This window comes from Amblyomma americanum, chromosome 3 (genome assembly GCF_052857255.1).
Source record: "Amblyomma americanum isolate KBUSLIRL-KWMA chromosome 3, ASM5285725v1, whole genome shotgun sequence".
In the NCBI taxonomy this organism is placed as follows: Eukaryota; Metazoa; Arthropoda; class Arachnida; order Ixodida; family Ixodidae; genus Amblyomma; species Amblyomma americanum.
In genome coordinates, this window is record NC_135499.1 from 33,156,733 (window position 1) to 33,174,948 (window position 18,216).

General features: G+C 45.8%; 1 protein-coding gene and 1 long non-coding RNA gene across 3 annotated transcripts; both read right to left on the reverse strand.

Moving 5' to 3' along the window:
* Positions 1-188: 188 nt before the first annotated feature.
* RpL35A (ribosomal protein L35A) lies at positions 189-16,129 on the reverse strand. Of its 2 annotated transcripts, none has more exons than XM_077657224.1 (4): positions 15,975-16,129; positions 15,632-15,715; positions 8,875-9,027; positions 189-391 (listed from the first exon to the last, which is right to left on the reverse strand). In XM_077657224.1, exons 2-4 carry the CDS (start codon positions 15,706-15,708, stop codon positions 217-219), a joined length of 405 nt encoding a protein of 134 aa, XP_077513350.1. In that variant the 5' UTR covers positions 15,709-15,715; positions 15,975-16,129; the 3' UTR covers positions 189-216. The 2 variants fall into 2 exon arrangements, with proteins under 2 accessions (XP_077513350.1, XP_077513351.1); XM_077657225.1 differs by having other exon boundaries at positions 15,632-15,710; positions 15,975-16,055.
* Positions 535-8,867, reverse strand: LOC144124510 (uncharacterized). The gene is made up of 2 exons (XR_013313214.1): positions 933-8,867; positions 535-685 (listed from the first exon to the last, which is right to left on the reverse strand). It is a non-coding gene; the product is annotated as an uncharacterized LOC144124510 (long non-coding RNA).
* Positions 16,130-18,216: the final 2,087 nt, after the last annotated feature.

The window sequence follows — 18,216 nt, forward strand, 5'->3', positions numbered from 1 at the left end:
CGGTACATCGAGTATCTGTGTCGGAAATACAATTTTGGGGTACCGGTATCGAAGACATTTCCTGCAGTTGGTGGCATGCCCTCGGTGCGGCACACCAAGCTATTTAATGTCACTTGCGCGCCAGTTCCTAATCCCCAAAGGAACTTGCCTACTCTGCCGTGCATGTGTGCGCAGCAAAGATAGCAAAATGAGGTCAACATTTTTTTTTATTTGCGCTTAGATACGCGACGGGTAGAGCATGATGCGCACGCGCCGCCCCATGGCGGCAGCGGGCAGGTTACGCCGGAACTTTGCACGCACGATGCCACTGTTGCCGTGTGCCCGGGTCACCTTGCCCCAGATGGCCCGCACCTTCGAGTACTGCTTCTTGCGGCCGGGCACTCGCGTCTTGCTGCACACCGAGAGAAAACGCCACTTTTCAGGTCCAACTTCAAAGCGCAAAATGAATGCAGACAACAGTTGGGTTGCCCTCGAGTCACTCTGGCCTCTCCAACGGGCACCACACTGAGGCAGAGAGATTATGGTAGCAAGGAGACACATAGACTGGATTTTATTAATTAGGAAAGAGGTCCCTGAAGGCCACTTTGTGCACTTGACAGAGGTTGCAACAGTGGTAGAATCAGATCTGCATCCATGCCATCTGCGGACTTTTCACCAGACTAGCGCTGTACAGTGCTTTTTCCAGCTAAACACACAACACATTCAGAAAAAAAAATACAAAAAACCTTGTTAATATAATATGTGTCACGTTTATACGATTTTCCAGTTTAATACATCAAAATCATGGGCACAAAAGGTCCCGTAAAGTTGCACTATTTTTATTCTGGTTATATGTTACCGGATAATACGACTTTGTGGCTACTATGTTCAAAATTTTAACAAACTCTGGTTGTACAGTATGTTCAGTGACCAAATGCACAGTGCAAACATACCTGTGGGCCGATACAGGGTATACGCACGAGTTGGATTGTAGCGGCAGTCATCCACCATTGTGCCTTTTCTATTTTGCATTTTGCAGTGCTTTTTGATGCAAGGGGGCAAAACATAAAGAAAAAAACAGTGCTCTTAGGAGCGGCCTGCTCCAGCGACAGCGTGACATGAAGAGGAGAAAGCATCTGAGAGCTACACTGTTGTACATCTTTATCATAGAGACTTCGCAAAATTTCCTGCCTCAACTACTGGCTAGTTTGTGGTGAAACTATGCACAAAGCTTGCATATTGGGGAAACTTTGACAACGCTACTTACCACGTTCAGCTGCACATGATGCAAATCATAACTGACTAACCATCCACCAAAGCCGGGTTGCCGCCAAAGGGCAGCGATGGTGCCATTGAAGGACTCCCCACCTGGCAACACTCACATCGGCACCTTTCCTGTTGTGGCACTTCCCTCTGCAGGCAACAGATAGTGCCGCTGTCTTTCAGTGACAACCCAGCGTTAGCAGTTTTTGGTTCCTTGATCTCGGCACAGACGATTATAAGTCTGCCTCATGCTCGAACGAACCAGTTAAATATGTCTTCAAACTTACCACAAGACAAAAATTACCGCAATATGCAAGCTCTGTGCAATTTCACCGCAAACAAACGAGTGCACAATACTGTACGATGATGTGCTTACATACGAGCGGGCACGGAATGCAGAGCAAAAGAAAACATTTGACAGAAGTCTATCTGGCTGCTTAAATGCTGAGGAAGAATGCTATGAGAATAAGGCGATTTCCCCACAAAGAGCTGGTGGGGAGGGAGGGGGAAGCATTTGTAAACAAAGAACCCCACTATCTGCCAATGCCATCGACGAACTGGATGTGTCACCGAGTTTCTTCCCTGCCAAGGACAATGCAAATGCGTATTGAATTCTGCAAGCACAAGAAAAGAAGCTTTCATATCTTGCGCCTTAATACGTCATTCAACAGTTATTTAGATTGGTTAGGCACGTATTTTGCATCCTATCCTAGCCAGTAGTAAAAATATGAGACACACTATGGCCACATTAGTAGTGTCAAGAGGCCGTAGAGAAAATAATAGGACAACCGAATCAAGGGTGTTCCAGCAGCGATGGCCACCTGTCTTTATACCTAGATCAATGATGATTTGTAGTGCAACTGAGCGGCATATCCGCTTCCACTGCTTCGGCCAATTGGTAAGCATTTCTAGGAACCAAACCCTCAGTGATTTCAAAGAAGTGATTAAGGCCAGTGTTAACAGATCTTTCAAAGGTTTAACATGAGCAGCCTGTCAGCGGTACTTTCTCATCTTCGGAACATTATTACTGCCATTTTCCATCTTCTGGCAGCTTCCCTGTCTTCCGTATGCGGTTAAAGAAAAATAACATCGCTTTCAGAGATGGCGCAAGTATTGTAGCATATAGATGCTCAAGCACATGCTATCAGCCAGTATGTTTGCGACCATGCTCATAGGGCGAACTCATAGGGTCATGGTGAAGTGAAAACAGATAATGGACAGATAAGATACAAGTTATATTGCTATGAAAAACTGGAAAAAAAAACTGCGCTTGTAGTGCACTTTTGATGGCTGACCCTGTTAATTTTTCTTGTAGTTTACAGCTTTTTGCATCTACCATTTTTGTTCAAATTTTACAGCAGAAAAAGAGTGGAGACCCTAAGCTCGCTCGTCTTGCATCTTTCTTCTCTGTCTACCATCTGCTTGTGCAGTTTCAGTTTACCGTGAACTGGGACTCGCTTGCTCAAACATCAACTCTGCTATTCACGGAGTCCTCAAAGGCACCATGAAAAAAATGGCACTATTTTTTTCTCACAATGACTGTGTGGAAGCACTCGAACTAAATCCACTGCAGACCTTTGTCCAGCAGTGAATGCAAAGCGCATGTGTCGAGAAGTGGCACGTCTACTTTAAGCGAGATTTTTGCCCACCTCAGGAATTTTCAGCAGCACGTTTTCTGATGGCATTCTTAAATGTGGTGGCGCTTCGCACACAGAACTGGGGTGATCACATAACTGCAGAACATGGCGAACATATCAGTTACCAATGCCAGTGACCACTGGTTCAAACACTACTGAATGGCCTCTAGCATATCACTATGGTGCCATCACCTATATAAATGACAAATTATTCCACTGCCAAGTGTAGGCCAAGCAGGTCACGGCATACCATGTGACCGGTAGCCATGGCAGAAGCCCAGGCAGGCCTTACTGTAGCAAGGTTGTGATAGGCGGGGTACCTCAGGGTAGGCCTGCCCTCGTTTCCTTGCTTGTACAAGACGATTCAACAATGCCCATTTCAAACATTGTGGTCCTTGAATGACTCTCGCTTTCAACATGTTCGTCAAGCATCAAGTGGCGATACAAGATCAGGTTTTGGATTAGTCATTTTAAACTACAGCAAATAAATTTATAGGAAAATTCTAGTATCCATGTTTCCTAAAGCAGCGTGAACATTTAAAAAGCCTTCGAAATCAACAGAATATGTACAGCTCAATTTAAAGGAGAGTGCGGGCAAACCGAGGCTGCCCCGCATCAACAGGGTACCGCAATTTGGTGAAAAAGCAGCTGCTTTCCCTGAAAACAGGGCTCTTACATGAGCCAGATAAGGTAAAAATGAAATGCAAGTATTGCCCCACAGGCTGTTTTCGCAAGCAAACATGATCAAGTCGACAGGGGGATATTTATAGGTAATTCTTGGAGAGGGCGGTTCCATTTTAATCATGATTTCTATTCCTTCCTCAAAAGATTAGGTCCAGCATGCCAATCCAATGTACAATTTCTCTGCCCTGCGCAAGTTTTAGAAGCGTCCCCGCTTTCGTCCTGCGAGGACCTGTACTGCGACCACGCTGCCTGGAGGTATTTCGGCGTGGACTCGGCGGGGTACGCCCATGTCATCACTGTGCGTTCAGTAGTGGTCACATGCATCTCGAAACTGATGCTAGAAATGCAGTCCCTCCAATTTATCAAAACCGTTTTGCGACGCACGGTGGAAATAAACGAGTGTCACACGCAGTGCCTGTAGTAGGCCAGTGCCCGGGTGCACCAGACAGGGGAAAAATAAATAAAACAAAATGTTATCATAATGGTCACCTGTGACACAAAAGCAAGACTAGAGTGAACCCCAGCCGGCGGCAGACTTCTTGCAACGACATGCCGCCCACTGGTACACCGAGCAACAGCGGATCGTTGCGCGCTGTTTGCTCGATGTTGCTAGGACTGATGTGCTCCGCAAAGAAGCTTCGGAAAAAGCGCTTTGGAACTGGCCATCGCTTGTTCATAAAACGTTTAACGATTTTACCGATTTCCGTCAACATGCTTGCTTCCCATTGAAATGAACGCTTCAGTTACGCCTTCGTCAGAGAAGCAAATGAAAGAGCAAAAAGCCGCCTTGCACCTACAACCAAAGTTTGCAAGTGCAGTGTGAGCCATCGGCAAAACCATCTCAAGCAGTCACGCACCGCATCACATCTTTATGCGCACATGTCTGTACATTAAGGGGGGACACCCCTCTTAGAACATTTTTTCTTATTTATGGGTGGATCTGGTTGAAACATGCACCATTTGTATTTTCTTGCGTGCTGATTTCAAATATCTGATTAGTTTTCTTGTAGATGAAATATTTTTCAAAATTTCACCTAATTCATGTTGTTCGTTTGGAGGTGAGCTAATTACTAAACACTCTATGGCATGATGAGAATAGACCTGCCAGAGTGATCTAGAAGGAACACAGAGTGCAACAAGACAAGAATTAATGTGCTAGACCAATTTCAACCAAAGTTACACCTAGTCAAACTTTTGTGGCAAAAAGCCCAAGTTGGCACCCAAGATTGATAATTAATATTGTAAATGTTGCCGTGTAATAACTGAACATATTTCAGTCTTAATGCACTGTCCAAGAGTTTTTCTTTCTAACAGAACAGGAATGAGAGCTATAGAACAAATAGTTTAAGAGATATCGCTCCTCCAAAATTGCAGAACCCTCAAAATTGCAGTTTTGAGAAAACGAGAAAAAACATCTCACAGTATGTACATATAAATTATGTCAATGATTGATATGCCAACATGATCAGAAACTAGTGGAAATTTAACTAAAGGAAAAATTAATGGCTTATGCCAATTTCAGCCTAAGTTATGCAATAGGAAACTTTTGAAAGTAAAGGTCCATTTGGGTACCCAAGACAGATAACCTCCTCAGTGTAAATTTTTTCTTGTGGTCATTGCATTTACCTTGGTGTCATGCGACTCACAAGGTTCCCTTTCTAGCAAAAAAATAATAATAAAAGTAGCAATAGCAAGAACAGGACCGGAGATAATAATCTTTCAAAAATGCAACACCACCAATATTGGGGGATTGTAAGAACTCAAGCCTCACAGCATATTTAATCAGGAAAGAAAACCACAAAGCCTTTGCATGATGCTTTCAAAATGCACCAGGAGCATAGTCAGGGTGCATGCTGTTGCGATGCTTCTTTTTTTCCGCTTTAGCAAAGCCAAGCGAAGCCGCCCGCTTCTGCGCAGAACGCGTGTTACGGCGCAAGTCCTTTTCTTCAGCTCTCCTGGAGACAGTTGCTGGCACGTTCGCGTTGCATTCTTGCAGAATTGATGTTGCTGTATGCTTGCAGCCGGCATTGAAGCGCAGCACAGCTTCTGCTGTGTCTGCTTCCACAGCAAACAGTGATGAATGCCGCTCTTTGTGGATCAAGGTCCAGATGATCGAGTGGAAGCTCTCGTTTGAATTCTGGGGTCTTCCCCCGAATGCACCTCCGCAGCAGGCTCTTCTCTGATAATTGACTGTACACGGGCAAAAGAGCTTCAGCCACATCGCTTGGTAGACTGTATTTATGCTTCAGTTCGGGCTCCTCTTTTGCTTTTGCAGCGTTGTGGCGGCACCAAGACTGCTCACCAGTGGGACACAGTGTGATTGAGGCAGTCATCAGTAGACGTGATGTAGTAATATGTCGCCATCACGGCTCGCTACATGGCATCCACATTACCTACATTTGACCTTAGCGCTCGGCCATAATATATAGCTAGCTTGTCAACTAGATCAGCTGTGAGCCTTCCTCTGCCACCGAGACTGTTTTCCTGCACCCTTGTGCTTCTGCAAGAGGTTGCGCAAAGCTGCTCCCATACGCTTGTGCACATGGTTTATGCAATCCTCATTGACTACTTCAATGTAGCCATAGATTTTAGCATCTTGAATGGCATTAAACGTGCGACTGTCCCCATCGCATAACATCGTTGTGTAGCGCATGTTGTGGCGCTGTAGAGACCTCTCAAATAGAATTTTGCCTGCCTCTACCTCCATTTGGCCAGCCTTGCAGTTGTGTTCTTTTGGCACTCGTGGCGCGATTTCCAGAGTTCATAGCCGTCAGTGTTCGGCTTCGGGCCAGTTTCGCAGCCCAGACAAAAGTTTGACAGCACCACATAATCGAGAACATAACCAGTGAAGAGTTCCACTACGGCACCGACGCCTATATGTGACGAGTGCCCGCGCGTCACCCATGTGCCGTCGTAACACACGGCAATGTTCCCCCTGTGCCCAAAGCACAAGTCGTCATATACCTTCGCCACTGCCTGCGCGGCCTGTGCCATAGCTGCCGCGGCTGCTCGAGTAGCAGCAGGTTGCAGTGTGTTTTTCAAGTGCCGTTGAAACGTCTTGTTGTGCATGCCACGCCGCGACAATCCCATCGCCGAAAAGATATCGTTCATTGCTGTCTGGGCGTTACTGGTCGACAGCATTGCTCGACTAGCAAGAATATTGAGCTCGAAAGGATTGCACTTTTTCTCATTGTCAACCCTCCGCGAGTTCCACTCGGCCGCAATCTCACCACAGTTGTCACATAGCAGGATCAGTTTCAAGGCGAGGCCATGGCTCTGATCGCTGGTAATCAACCTCATGCATCCGCGACACGTTTTGCACCGCACGGCATCCAAGAGGACGTTCGCAAGAGGACGTTTGTGGATTCAGCGTTTGTTAAATCAGCGTTCAGAGGCATGCCTTCCGTTTCGTTTCCCAGTGCGCAACCTACATCCGGACTGAAAGCTCATGATGACACACTTATGCCTTCACAGCATGTAATTACCCTCTGCATTTGTCTTTTCTGGTGTGAATAATACACCGAGCCAAGAAGCATTGTGTGCTGCATTGTGCCAAGTGTGATCCAAACTGTTGGCTGAGCCTGCTGAGAGACGAACTTGTAGACACTATTTGAAGTTTCACGTATGGTGTCGCCGCCATGCGGCCACTTCAGAGCCACCGAAGATATACTGGTGAAAGGAGTCCAGCTTCGGCTGACATCTCCTTCCCAACTTCTGTGTTATTTATCATCCATGCCCAAAAAGTAGTTCACTATCAAAAAAATTTATACAGAGAGGGCTCAATAACTGGACGCCTGCCTGCCATAATTGTCTATGATTTGCAATGCCATGCATGCAGTCTTAAACAGGTCAATGTTTTTGTCAGATCCCTCACTGAGGCTTTGAGAAGTACGAGTGATATGCAGCGGAGCGATATGCTTTTGCAGGCGCACTAGTGTCGCACACTAATGGTGTCTTCGGCTGATGGTACTCGTGGAATTTTCTACGCACTCGTGCAGTGACCGATGTTCAGCTGGATGCCACTAGAGTAGTGCCGTACGTTCGGATAGGATGATCACGACACGCGTGCACACCACCATGGAGCCCAACGGTGGAGCCGCTGGAGCGCGGTGCAATCCCGTCGTGCAGCACGCACTAGCAGGTGTCGCGGGCAGACAGCACTGTTGACGCAGAAAATTTCACTATACAGTGGCCGATAGGAAGCAACGACGAGGCATCATAAGTCTGCATATTTAAAAGAAATATGCATTTATTCGCGCTGCAATCATGCAGCCACCGGCCAGCGAGCCATGTGCCTTGCCCTTAGGAGAAATTTAAAGGTTTGTCAATATTTTTTCTCTTCCTAATCCTGCCTTAGCTCATGCAGCCAATGGCAGATGCTGTTCATCCGGCATGCCTGCACTTTAACATCGTACTTTTTGTCAACGTGTGCACAGTTTAGATGATATCAATAAAGCGATGATGTGGGAATTTGAAGCTGATATTGGATTGAGAATTGCCCGCACATATTTTCAGAAGTTACTCTAGCTGAAGCTCTAAGCGTATTCATTGAAACCGGCAAGGATAACGCCATACTGTGGTGTCTGACAAACCTGCAGCACCACAATCAGTATCCGCAAGCGGGTTCGTGGGTCCTGCATTTCCCATCGTTTCTTAGAATGCATGCAGCAAGCATGGTCCTATGTGCTGTTACTCAAGAGCTTCTAGCTAATTGTATAAACAGTCGACTGTGGGGCCGTTGGTGTCGGCTGCTCGTAAGAATGGCATGAAGAGCAACAGCATTCTGTGTGTTTCGCACATTCTGTTGAGGTGCAAAGGGACGTGCCACTCAGGTAGTATTTGACGTCACTTCCTGCGCACCGCCACGGAGGCAGTGCGGCTCAGCCTAAGACGCCTTAAGTGTGAAATGAAGTGTAGGACTGTATTCCAACTTTATCCCCTTTCAGCAACACCTGATTGACTGAAATGCTGAAAGTTCATGCATCCGCTTCCGGCATTTTAGCCAATCAGGTGTTGCCGAAAGGGTCCTATATGAAAGGGACGCTGAAAACGGGCCCCTGGAAAGAAACAAGCAGCTGAAAGCAGCAGAGAACAAGGCGAAGTAATGAGGCTAAGAGATTTGCTGGGATGGCCGGATTGCAAGATGTCTGTCTGCTCTTCAGTTTAAATGTGGTGGGCTCGCAGCTGGCGCATGCTTTTCGAGCATGCCAGCTTGTGCCAAGCATGCCAAGCTGTGGGGAAAAAAAAAAGAAAACGCTCCATGCAAAGCTGTAGCAAGCAAGGGCTCAGGGATGAAGTGCAGCAGACTCACTTCTTGGCCGTGTAGACAAAGACAGCACGCTTTCCAAGGTAGAAGCCCGTGTCCCGGCGTGCGTCCACACCTTCAATCTTGAGCAAGGAAGTATGCTCGTGCTGATTCCGCAGGCCTCGTCGGTAGCCGACAAACACAGCCTTGCAGTACAACCTGCACATCAACCAAAATGGACTCCACGCATTCAGACACCGCTCGCCACTTTGACCAGCATAAAGGCTGGTCAATGCATAACTATCTTGCCTCTGTGCAAACATCAAGGTTAGCAATGGCATCGAGCAGGATACCACATACTTTTTCTCTTTCAAGAGGAGTTTCAGCCCAACATTTCACACATCAGAAAGGAATCCATAGCCATGTGTGTAGCAGCAACATCGCCATCATTATCGGCTCCATCCTCACGCACGCCACCAGTACACCGAGCAAGCTGTCAGATCATGGCATTCGGTTCGGGCAGTGCCTGCCTTTGTTGCCGGCGTGCGAAACCGGGGTCTAAATACCAAGACAGACTACAACTAACAAACTGATGCGCACAAAATTTTCAGGTAAGCAGCTAGACCCTTTCAAGCCCCAACAATACTATGAATGACACACTGGCATAAAACCGGTCATTCATAAAGAAATTTTAATTAATAAACTACAATGGTTACCTGAATCCCTTCACATTTTGTCTAAAATAAATACAAATAATGTAATGCATTGTGCTTGTGCTGTTCCAGGTTTGCCAATTTTTTTTACCCAATCAGTTTCTCAAGTCCAATGTGGGTATTCCCATCACCTCAAGAGTCTTGAGTCTCAAGGTGGCCACTTGGAATGTTCTGTTGAGCCTATTTTAAATGTTTTTTTAAAAGATGCTCGAAGCATCTTAGTGTCAATCATGTGCTCCCGCAAAATGGGCCTATACAGTGTTTAGACATTCATCCTCATCAGCCTGAGGGCAAAGGCCTCTCCCATGTCTCTTCAATTAACCCTGTCCTTTGCCAGCTGCGACCACCGTATCCCCACCAACTTCGTAATCTCATCCGTCCACCTAACTTTCCAACATTCACCTGTATTTTAACCTCAGCAGTCATGTCTCCTGGCAGCACAAAGTGCAACTGACAAAGGCCATCATGCCGTATGATTCGGCGCACTCCAAGTTAGTAAAGAATGGATGGTCTCTCATCTCGCGCTGCCCACAAATCTTGCCCACACAAAGTCAGCCAAAGCTCTGCGCTGCAGATGCAACGCTTCATGGTGGATCTTGCATGCAAGTGCGGCGGCTCAAACATTAAACAGTGCTTCAGGTGTAGTATCACACATGGAAGCAAGATATAAATGTGACTGACAGCTCGCTCCTGGCCAGAGGGCATATACATGAGATGGTTCGCTTAGTCACGGTTCGCAGCATGATGTCAGCTAGCCAGTTCCAAAGTGAAGTCTTGTGGATTCGGCCCCAGAACACGAATGCTCTTTCCTCTTGCGGGCGCAATGTGGTGCTACCGGTACCCCCTCTGCAAAATGTTTTGGTTTGCAGTCACTGTAGACGGTGGGGATTTCTGAATAATTCTGACTGAATTAAGCAAGTAGTCACCCAAAGCACACAACCACAAGATGCAGGCAGAGAACCTTGAAGTGCAGACATTAGGCAGCCAAACGAAATCGACTGTACAATGAAGCAAAAGTGCGTCCACTTTCGTGCAGCCTGTGCTAGTGACAGATTTGCAACAGGTAATGTAACATCCCGTGTTGTCGGGGCTTTCACAGGTGGCAGCAGTTTGAGAACTACTTTCCACTCATTTGTTTCAAACAGTTGCTTCGGTCACTCTCAATGTCACAGCTATCATTCTGGCCAGAAATCACGGAGACGAACTTTGTGTTTACCATCCCTTTAGTGACAAGCTCAAATCACATGCCTTGTCCCTCATGGACAGGTATGGCTCAATCCTACCAGCACACTTAAGGAATGCACCCCTCTCTTCCATAGTACAAAGGCTATTTGTAGGAAGGAAAGTTGGGAAAATTTTGAAAACAGTAGTCCCGATATGTGCATTAGTACGGCGGCGGTTAGTAATTAATGTTTGTTCGTTGAATTTTTTTATTCAAGTTACTCACAGGCTCCTTTACATTGGAGCATTGTGTGAGTGGGGCAGTACATAGAAGTTAGAGAACAGCGCAAAAAAAAAACACAAAAGGACAGAAGAAAAACTTTATACAATAGTTAGCAAGAGGCACTCAGAAGAATACAAATAAAGTAATACAACACACAATAATTACGTGTTTCAAAATGTGGCAACATGGAAATGGAACATGATTTGACAGAGAGGCTAAAAAGTGCACAAGTTAGTTCACACTAAGCAGCAATAAAACATTTTTCGCAAGAATACACAGAACTGAGACAACTAGGCGAAGATTGCGGTTATTTTATCACGAAATGTAGCAGGATTTCTGGTATTAGTAGCATCGTCAGGAAGGCTGTTCCAATAGTTTATGGCACGTGGGAGAGCAGACATGTTGAATGCTTTTGTATGACCAAAAATACGCGTAAAGCTGCTATGATTATGGAGGCGATGAGATGTGCGGCATGGCCGTGACAAAGGTAATGTGTGACTGTGAAGACTGAAAATCATTTTATGAAATAAGCAAAGAAGGGCTACGGTACGACGTGATTCTAAAGACTCAAGTGATAGCGATAACTTGATCTTAGTGACGCTGGAATGCCGGTTATAATCACGAGCGATGAAACGTGCAGCACGGTTCTGTATAGATTCGAGATTACGTGTTAGATACGCTTGGTGAGGTGACCAGATGGGTGATGCAAATTCTAGTTGTGGGCGGACAAACGTCTGGTAGGCTAGTTTTCGAGTGTCAGATGGTGCACCATGAAGATTACGCTTTAAGTATCCAAGGGTTCGTGAAGCCTTAGCTGTAATTTTATTAATGTGTGTCGACCAGGAAAGGTTTCGATTTAGGTGAATGTCGAGATATTTATATGAGGACGCTGTTGTCACATGATTACTGCTGAGCGAGTAGGTGAAAGAAGAGTTTGAAAGTTTACGGCTGAAAGTCATTAATTTACACTTATCAGTGTTGACCGGCATTAGCCACATGGAACACCAGTTTGTTATATGGTCTAGATCTTTCTGTAAAGCGATATGATCGGTTTGATTAGAAATTCTGCGGTAAATAATACAGTCGTCAGCAAACAAACGGATGTTAGAGGTAATGTCGGTTGGCAGATCGTTAATATATATTAAAAATAGTAACGGGCCCAGGACACTGCCCTGGGGAACACCGGACGATACTTCAGAGAGAGAGGATGAACAATTATTTATACTGGTAAATTGTTTGCGAAATGAGAGGAAATTTCTGATCCATGATAGCGTTAATGAGTCGATATTTAAAGCAGAGAATTTGGCAATTAAACGACAATGTGCTACCCGATCAAAAGCCTTAGAAAAGTCGATGAAAATGCAATCAGTCTGTTGGTTATCATTCATGTTAGTCAGAACTTAGTGCGTAAATTCCATGAGTTGAGTATCGCATGACAGTCCTTTTCTAAAACCGTGCTGATGAGGGTAAAAAAAGCGGTTTTGTTCAAGGTGCTGCGCAACATTTGAAGCAATGATATGTTCTAGGAGCTTACATGCAATACTGGTTAAAGATATAGGTCGGTAGTTACTGATGTTACTTCTGTCTCCGGATTTGAACACGGGGATGACTTTGCCTATTTTCCAATCAAACGGAAGTTCACCTGTAGATAAAGACTGCTGAAAAATGTGATACAAGATTAAGCTGCTCGAGTTTATAGTGAGTTTAAGAATTTTGGCGTTGATTCCGTCAACACCAGAGCTAGTGGACATTTTAAGGTTTTTGATAAGTGACGCGATGCCTTCAACAGTTAATTCGATGGGGGTCATATATCTGTAGTCGACTTCGGCGGTGGCAGGAATGTTAGAAAGATCTTCATGGGTGAACACTGAAGTAAAATAATTGTTAAAGATAGTCGCACTTTCTTCGTCAGTAATGAAATTTCCGGTATTGTCCTGTAGAGCGATTTGGGTATGAGTGTTAGTTGGGGATATTGTACGCCAGAATTTTTTAGGGTTGTTGCGCATAAGGGATTGAAGATCATGAGAATAAAATTTATGTCTCGCTTTACGAACGGCACGGCAGTATTGTTTTTCGCAGTCTTTCTGTTGCAGTTTCAGAGAGGGAGATCCAGATTTTTTCATTGCTTTAAATAAGCGCTTCTTTTTATTCTTAATTGTGCGAAGTGACCTATGATACCATGGCTTAGAAATGTTGACCCGAAATGAAGTTTGTGGTACGTGAGCAACCATTAATGACAGCAACTTTTCTTTAAATAAGGTCCAGTTTTCATTGACAGTACAAGAGAAAGTGGAAAGGTACGAGGAGCAAAATTCTTGCAGACCAACGTTAAGAGCTTTGCAATCAGCTTTTTTATAGTTGAAGATGAGCTTAGACGTTAGATGCCGCGTATGTGATGGAATGCTAACTGCAAAATTAAGAATCAGATGGTCACTGAATCCCTCACTAGTAGAGACGATGCTTGAATTGTCGGGGCATGAAGTCAAAACAAGGTCAAGAATATTCGTTCCGCGTGTAGGTTGGTTTACTAACTGAGTTAAAGAAAAATCTAAAGTTAAGTCGATGAAGTCTTTAGAACAGCGAGAGTCAGAGGTGAGGTTAGACCAGTCAATGTCCGGGAAATTGAAGTCCCCCATCAGAAATATATTAGCTTTAGGAAACTTGGTCTTTATGGCACTGAGGTTATCGCGCAAGTGAGATATGAAAGCAGCGGAGCTATCTGGTGGTCTGTAACATGCACCTATTATTGAATTAACGAATGATGACGTAATGCAGATCCATATAATCTCAAGGGGACTGGGTAAATTAACAAGATGAGATGCTATACGCTTCTTGACGGCTATTAGGACACCTCCTCCTCTTTTGTTTTCTCTATCTTTGCGGAAGATTATGTACTCGTTGGTATCGGGCAGTACCTCAGTGTCAGAAATATCAGGATTAAGCCACGTTTCAGTTAATGCTAAAATGTCACACTCACTGTTATCCAGGTATGAACACAGTTCAACACGATTGGGTAGCAAACTACGCATATTAGTGCATGATAAGTGTAATCGTGATGGCGTGTGATTACGACAAGTAGAGTTTGAATGATCGATTGTACCAGCTATCTTTTCCCTTGTGAGCTATCTTGTAGATCGAATGACGCTCCCAGATGCAACATCAAATACGAAGGTGACGTCACCGATGTGCAGTCTGTCTACGCTAAGTTTATACGTGGCGTTTTGTGACTTCGCAAAATCAAGTAGGTGTTTCCTTGATATTCGTGTTTTTAACGAAAAATCTTCTCGTACAGCATAATTTGAATTCTTGAATTTGGGCCCCTTTTCCAGAACGAGCTGTTTGTCTTTGAAAAGTGCAAATTTAACAATGACAGGTCTGCATTTGCCTTCCTGGTACTTCCCGAGGCGATGTGCGCGCTCTATTTGAGACGGCTCGACTGTTACACCGAGGGTTTCCGAGCATAAGTTTATTACTTTTGTCTCAGCGGATGACCAGGTTTCGTCAGAGGTGTCAGGTAGGCCGAAGAAAAGGAGATTGGAACGGCGTAGACGGTTTTCGGCGTCATCGCAGCGCGATTCGATAGACTTTAACTTGTCCGAGATTTCGAGAGCAACCTCGGGCGCCTGAACTGGTGAAGCACTACTGTTTTTTAGAGCAGCAGTGTCCACCTCTAGCACCCGAATTCGAGCTGACAGCTGTCTCAACTCGACATCAACGGACGCCTGCCAATTCTTTAAAGCGCGAAGGTCGTTGCGGATATCATCCTGGCCTAATTCAATTCTTTGCACAGTTTGCAAGACAGTTGCTAGAACTTCATCCGCTCCCGGGCCAGGATTCGATTCAACATCCCCTGACAGAAGCAATAGGATTCTACACAGCAGGTCTTTTACAAACTTGTCACAGTTCATGAAAGCAACAGACCACTCACTGGGGCACAACACCACAATAAGAAAACGATTGTCGCTCTTTACGCGGCAGTAGGAGCAGTCAAGGTAACTGACCTGAAAGAGCAACATCGGTGAGCGCTCCATTGCAGTCGTGGTGCTGTGCCCCAGCGGGGCGCGGTGAAATGGCGGTTGATATACTGTGCATCCTGTGGTGATAGCGTCGACACGTGTGGTCCATCCCGGTCCATCCCGGTTACCAAAGGAATTAGGCATTCTTTTTGGCCAGAGTACAACGTGCTTCTTGTCCTGCGTGCACTTCCTATATCGCTTGGTTTTTGCTTCTTGCGAATGATGCGTCAAGCTTCACGTGCTTGATCTCTCGATAAGCGCCGCGTTGTATTCAAAACTACGCCGCCGTGTTGCGAGTTGCACATTTGCGTTTTCTTTCTTTGTCAGAGTGGAAGGTCGAATTAAATGTTCCGTTGAAAAGTACGGTGCGTACTTATCTCCCTGTACTTGTGTCTGCGCTGAACCTTAAGCAGTAGTGTGTAACAAATTAGCCCAACACTTGACATTTCTGGAGCAGTAATGCACTGTTTCAAGTCTGAAGCTCCGCAGCCCGCGCGCGACTCGTATTCAAACAACCAGAGAAGCGGCAGAACTTCTGGCACATGCAACAGCAATCACAACAAGGAGTTTAACGAGTGCCCGTAGCCTCGGCTGATGCCACAAACGAATGTTTCGGCACGAAGCTCGCGTTCACGCCGCAAGCACCTCACCTGCACAACGGCCTCTTCCTGCCGCTCTCCTTGCCTTCTGCTCTGGGAGCCTCGGCGGCTGGCTTCTCCTTGGCCATCCCTGCACTGGGCGACACCACAGCAGCACGTCAGCGAAGAAACGGCGGTGCGCCCCACACACACACACACACACACAGGCACACACTCGGCGGCCACGGAGCGATCCAAACAAATCCGCGCAAATTAGTCGAAACTTGCCTACAAGCAAATTTTTTTCTCTAACCACCACGGCTTAGCAACACATGCGAAACATTATTTCGGGTTAATGTGCTTCGGATTAAGCAAAATGAGCGATTCGTAATCCCCACAAGAAACGCGAACATACCTTGCTACAAAATATGGACGAAAAGGAGCTCTTCAGCCAGACCGAGCCATACAAACATAATTCAATTCACATATAGGTGACGCTACATTTGAGTTATTTTAGAGTTTGTGCGCTATAAGAGCAAACAAAGTTTATTTAATCAAAAACAGACACTGAACAATCCACATTTACTCATAAGAATGCCATTGTATATTTTAGACATAAATTCAGAAATAGTGGCGCTATCTACGAACCAGATTGCAAGCATGGATACAAAAGCGCTAAACATGGAGGGCGCTAAAGAATCCTTCCGCCTAGAGTCACTATCTTTATTTAGTAACTCTACTTCCGCCATGTGTAGTCTTCGGAAGATTTACAAAAATTCAATCCTTTGCTTGGTCCAAATGGTACATAACACCTTTCTTTGCTGAAGTTTTTTGCAGCAATCCTATCGGCTGCTTACTGCTGCATTTCACACCATCCTGGCAAGTGGTGATATCGGCGTTTTTTGGGACCATCATCTTCATGATCATCATCATCAGAAGGAATTGCATATATTTGACATTTGGCAAGTGGTGGCCCAAACTGCTTCTGCACTGTTAACAAATCTCACAATCGTCCAGGGAGCTAGAAGCAGCTGCATTTACTGTAAAAAAAATGCGGTAGGAAACAGCCAAAATATTAATTGGCCAACATGATTGGCCTACAGACCTATATGATGGTCCAAGGCATTTCCAATGATTGTCAATGCTTTGTCTTCCTTATTAGAATGGTCAATGCATGGTTGGCTTGTCACCACATCCAAGCACAAACTTTGGTTACAAGCATTTTGCCAATTATGGAAGCTTTGGCCACTAAAATTCTGCTGCTGGCCAGTGTCTTCATCGGAATCTGTTGACCTGAAACCTCCTTCAGACCCCGCACTCCTTTGGAGTGAGTGATCAACCTATCCGGAAGTGAGATCTTATTCTCCTATCCAGTCTAGGTGTTTCGGTTATTTCTTAATACGTTACGAGAGGGTCTTTATTCCCATTCAAGGGCACTTCCAGAGCCAGCTGCTCGGATGTACTGTACAATTCTCGAGCGAGGTTGTGAGCTGCAGCCTCATTACCCAGAACGCCCTCATGAACAGGAACCCATATGAGGGAGACCTCTCTATTTGAGGGGTATCTAGTTATATGAATGAACTTTATTCCCGTCATCATGGGGCCTCACGGTCAGGGAGCAGCAATTAGGAGGGGGGTGCCTCCCGGCCGGCTCTTAGCACCGGAGACCGAGGAAATGAGTCTTGTGTAAGCTAGCTGTCTCCACCTGACGGATAAGGAGTCTTTGCTGATCCGGGTCGTGGCTCCGGATCAGCTCTTCCCAGGTGGCAAGGTCTGGGATGCTTTGTGATTTAGCCCCAGGAGAATCCCGACTCTCCCAAATTAAGTGATTTTGCGAATTCATTCTGTGGCAGCTACCGCAGAGCTCAGGCTCCCCAGTGTCATCGTGTAGTAAAGAGTGCGGAAAGAATCTGTTGACCTGAAGCCTCCTCCAGGCCCTGCACTCCTTTGGAGTGAGCGACCTATCCGGAAGTGAGTATGTTCTCCTATCCAGTCTAGGTGTTTCGGTTCTTTATTCGTTATGAGAGGGTCTTTACTCTCACTCAGGGGCACTTCCAGAGCAGCTCGGATGCATAACCCTCGAGCAAAGCTGTGAGCAGCCTCATTCCCCGGAGTTGCATATAGAGCACCACGTACCGCACCACTCAAATCACGCGCGCTGTCTGCCAGATCACGTGGCAACACATCTTCTCCCTTCGTGAGTGAAACTTCGTGCTTTCGCGTGAAAACAAGATTGCAGTTAAGAGCCGCACACGCTACGAAGTGCAAGATGTGCGATCGGTGCAGAATTGCCTGCGGCGAATATGACTGCTCGTTAACAATTACCAGCTGATCAAGCTATAGCGACAGATTTGAAAGCACATATCTCCGCTTGTGCGCTCGCCGCATCGATTGATATATATTGCGTGCATCACGGATCTATGTAAAACTACGCAAATTCATCTTGTCCGTATTGCTGCATGGAAGGGTGCAACTCATCGAAAGTTACAAATTTCGCATACAACTTGCATGCTTCGAGCGCACAGAATGCAGCGAGAGCAGAGACCACGCGCGCGCTTCGTTATGGTTTTGTTTGCATGTATGCGAGGGACGCCGTAGCCAGGGGCTCCGGAAATTTCGACTACCTGTTGCTGTTTAACGTGCACCGACATCGCACA

Coding starts and splice junctions, on each gene's coding strand:
- RpL35A (XM_077657224.1), bottom strand. CDS start 15,708: ATGGCCAAGGAGAAGCCAGCCGCCGAGGCTCCCAGAGCAGAAGGCAAG. Junction 9,028..15,631: donor AGGAAGAGGCCGTTGTGCAG/GTGAGGTGCTTG, acceptor GTTGATGTGCAG/GTTGTACTGCAAGGCTGTGT. Junction 392..8,874: donor TTTGTCTACACGGCCAAGAA/GTGAGTCTGCTG, acceptor CTCGGTGTGCAG/CAAGACGCGAGTGCCCGGCC.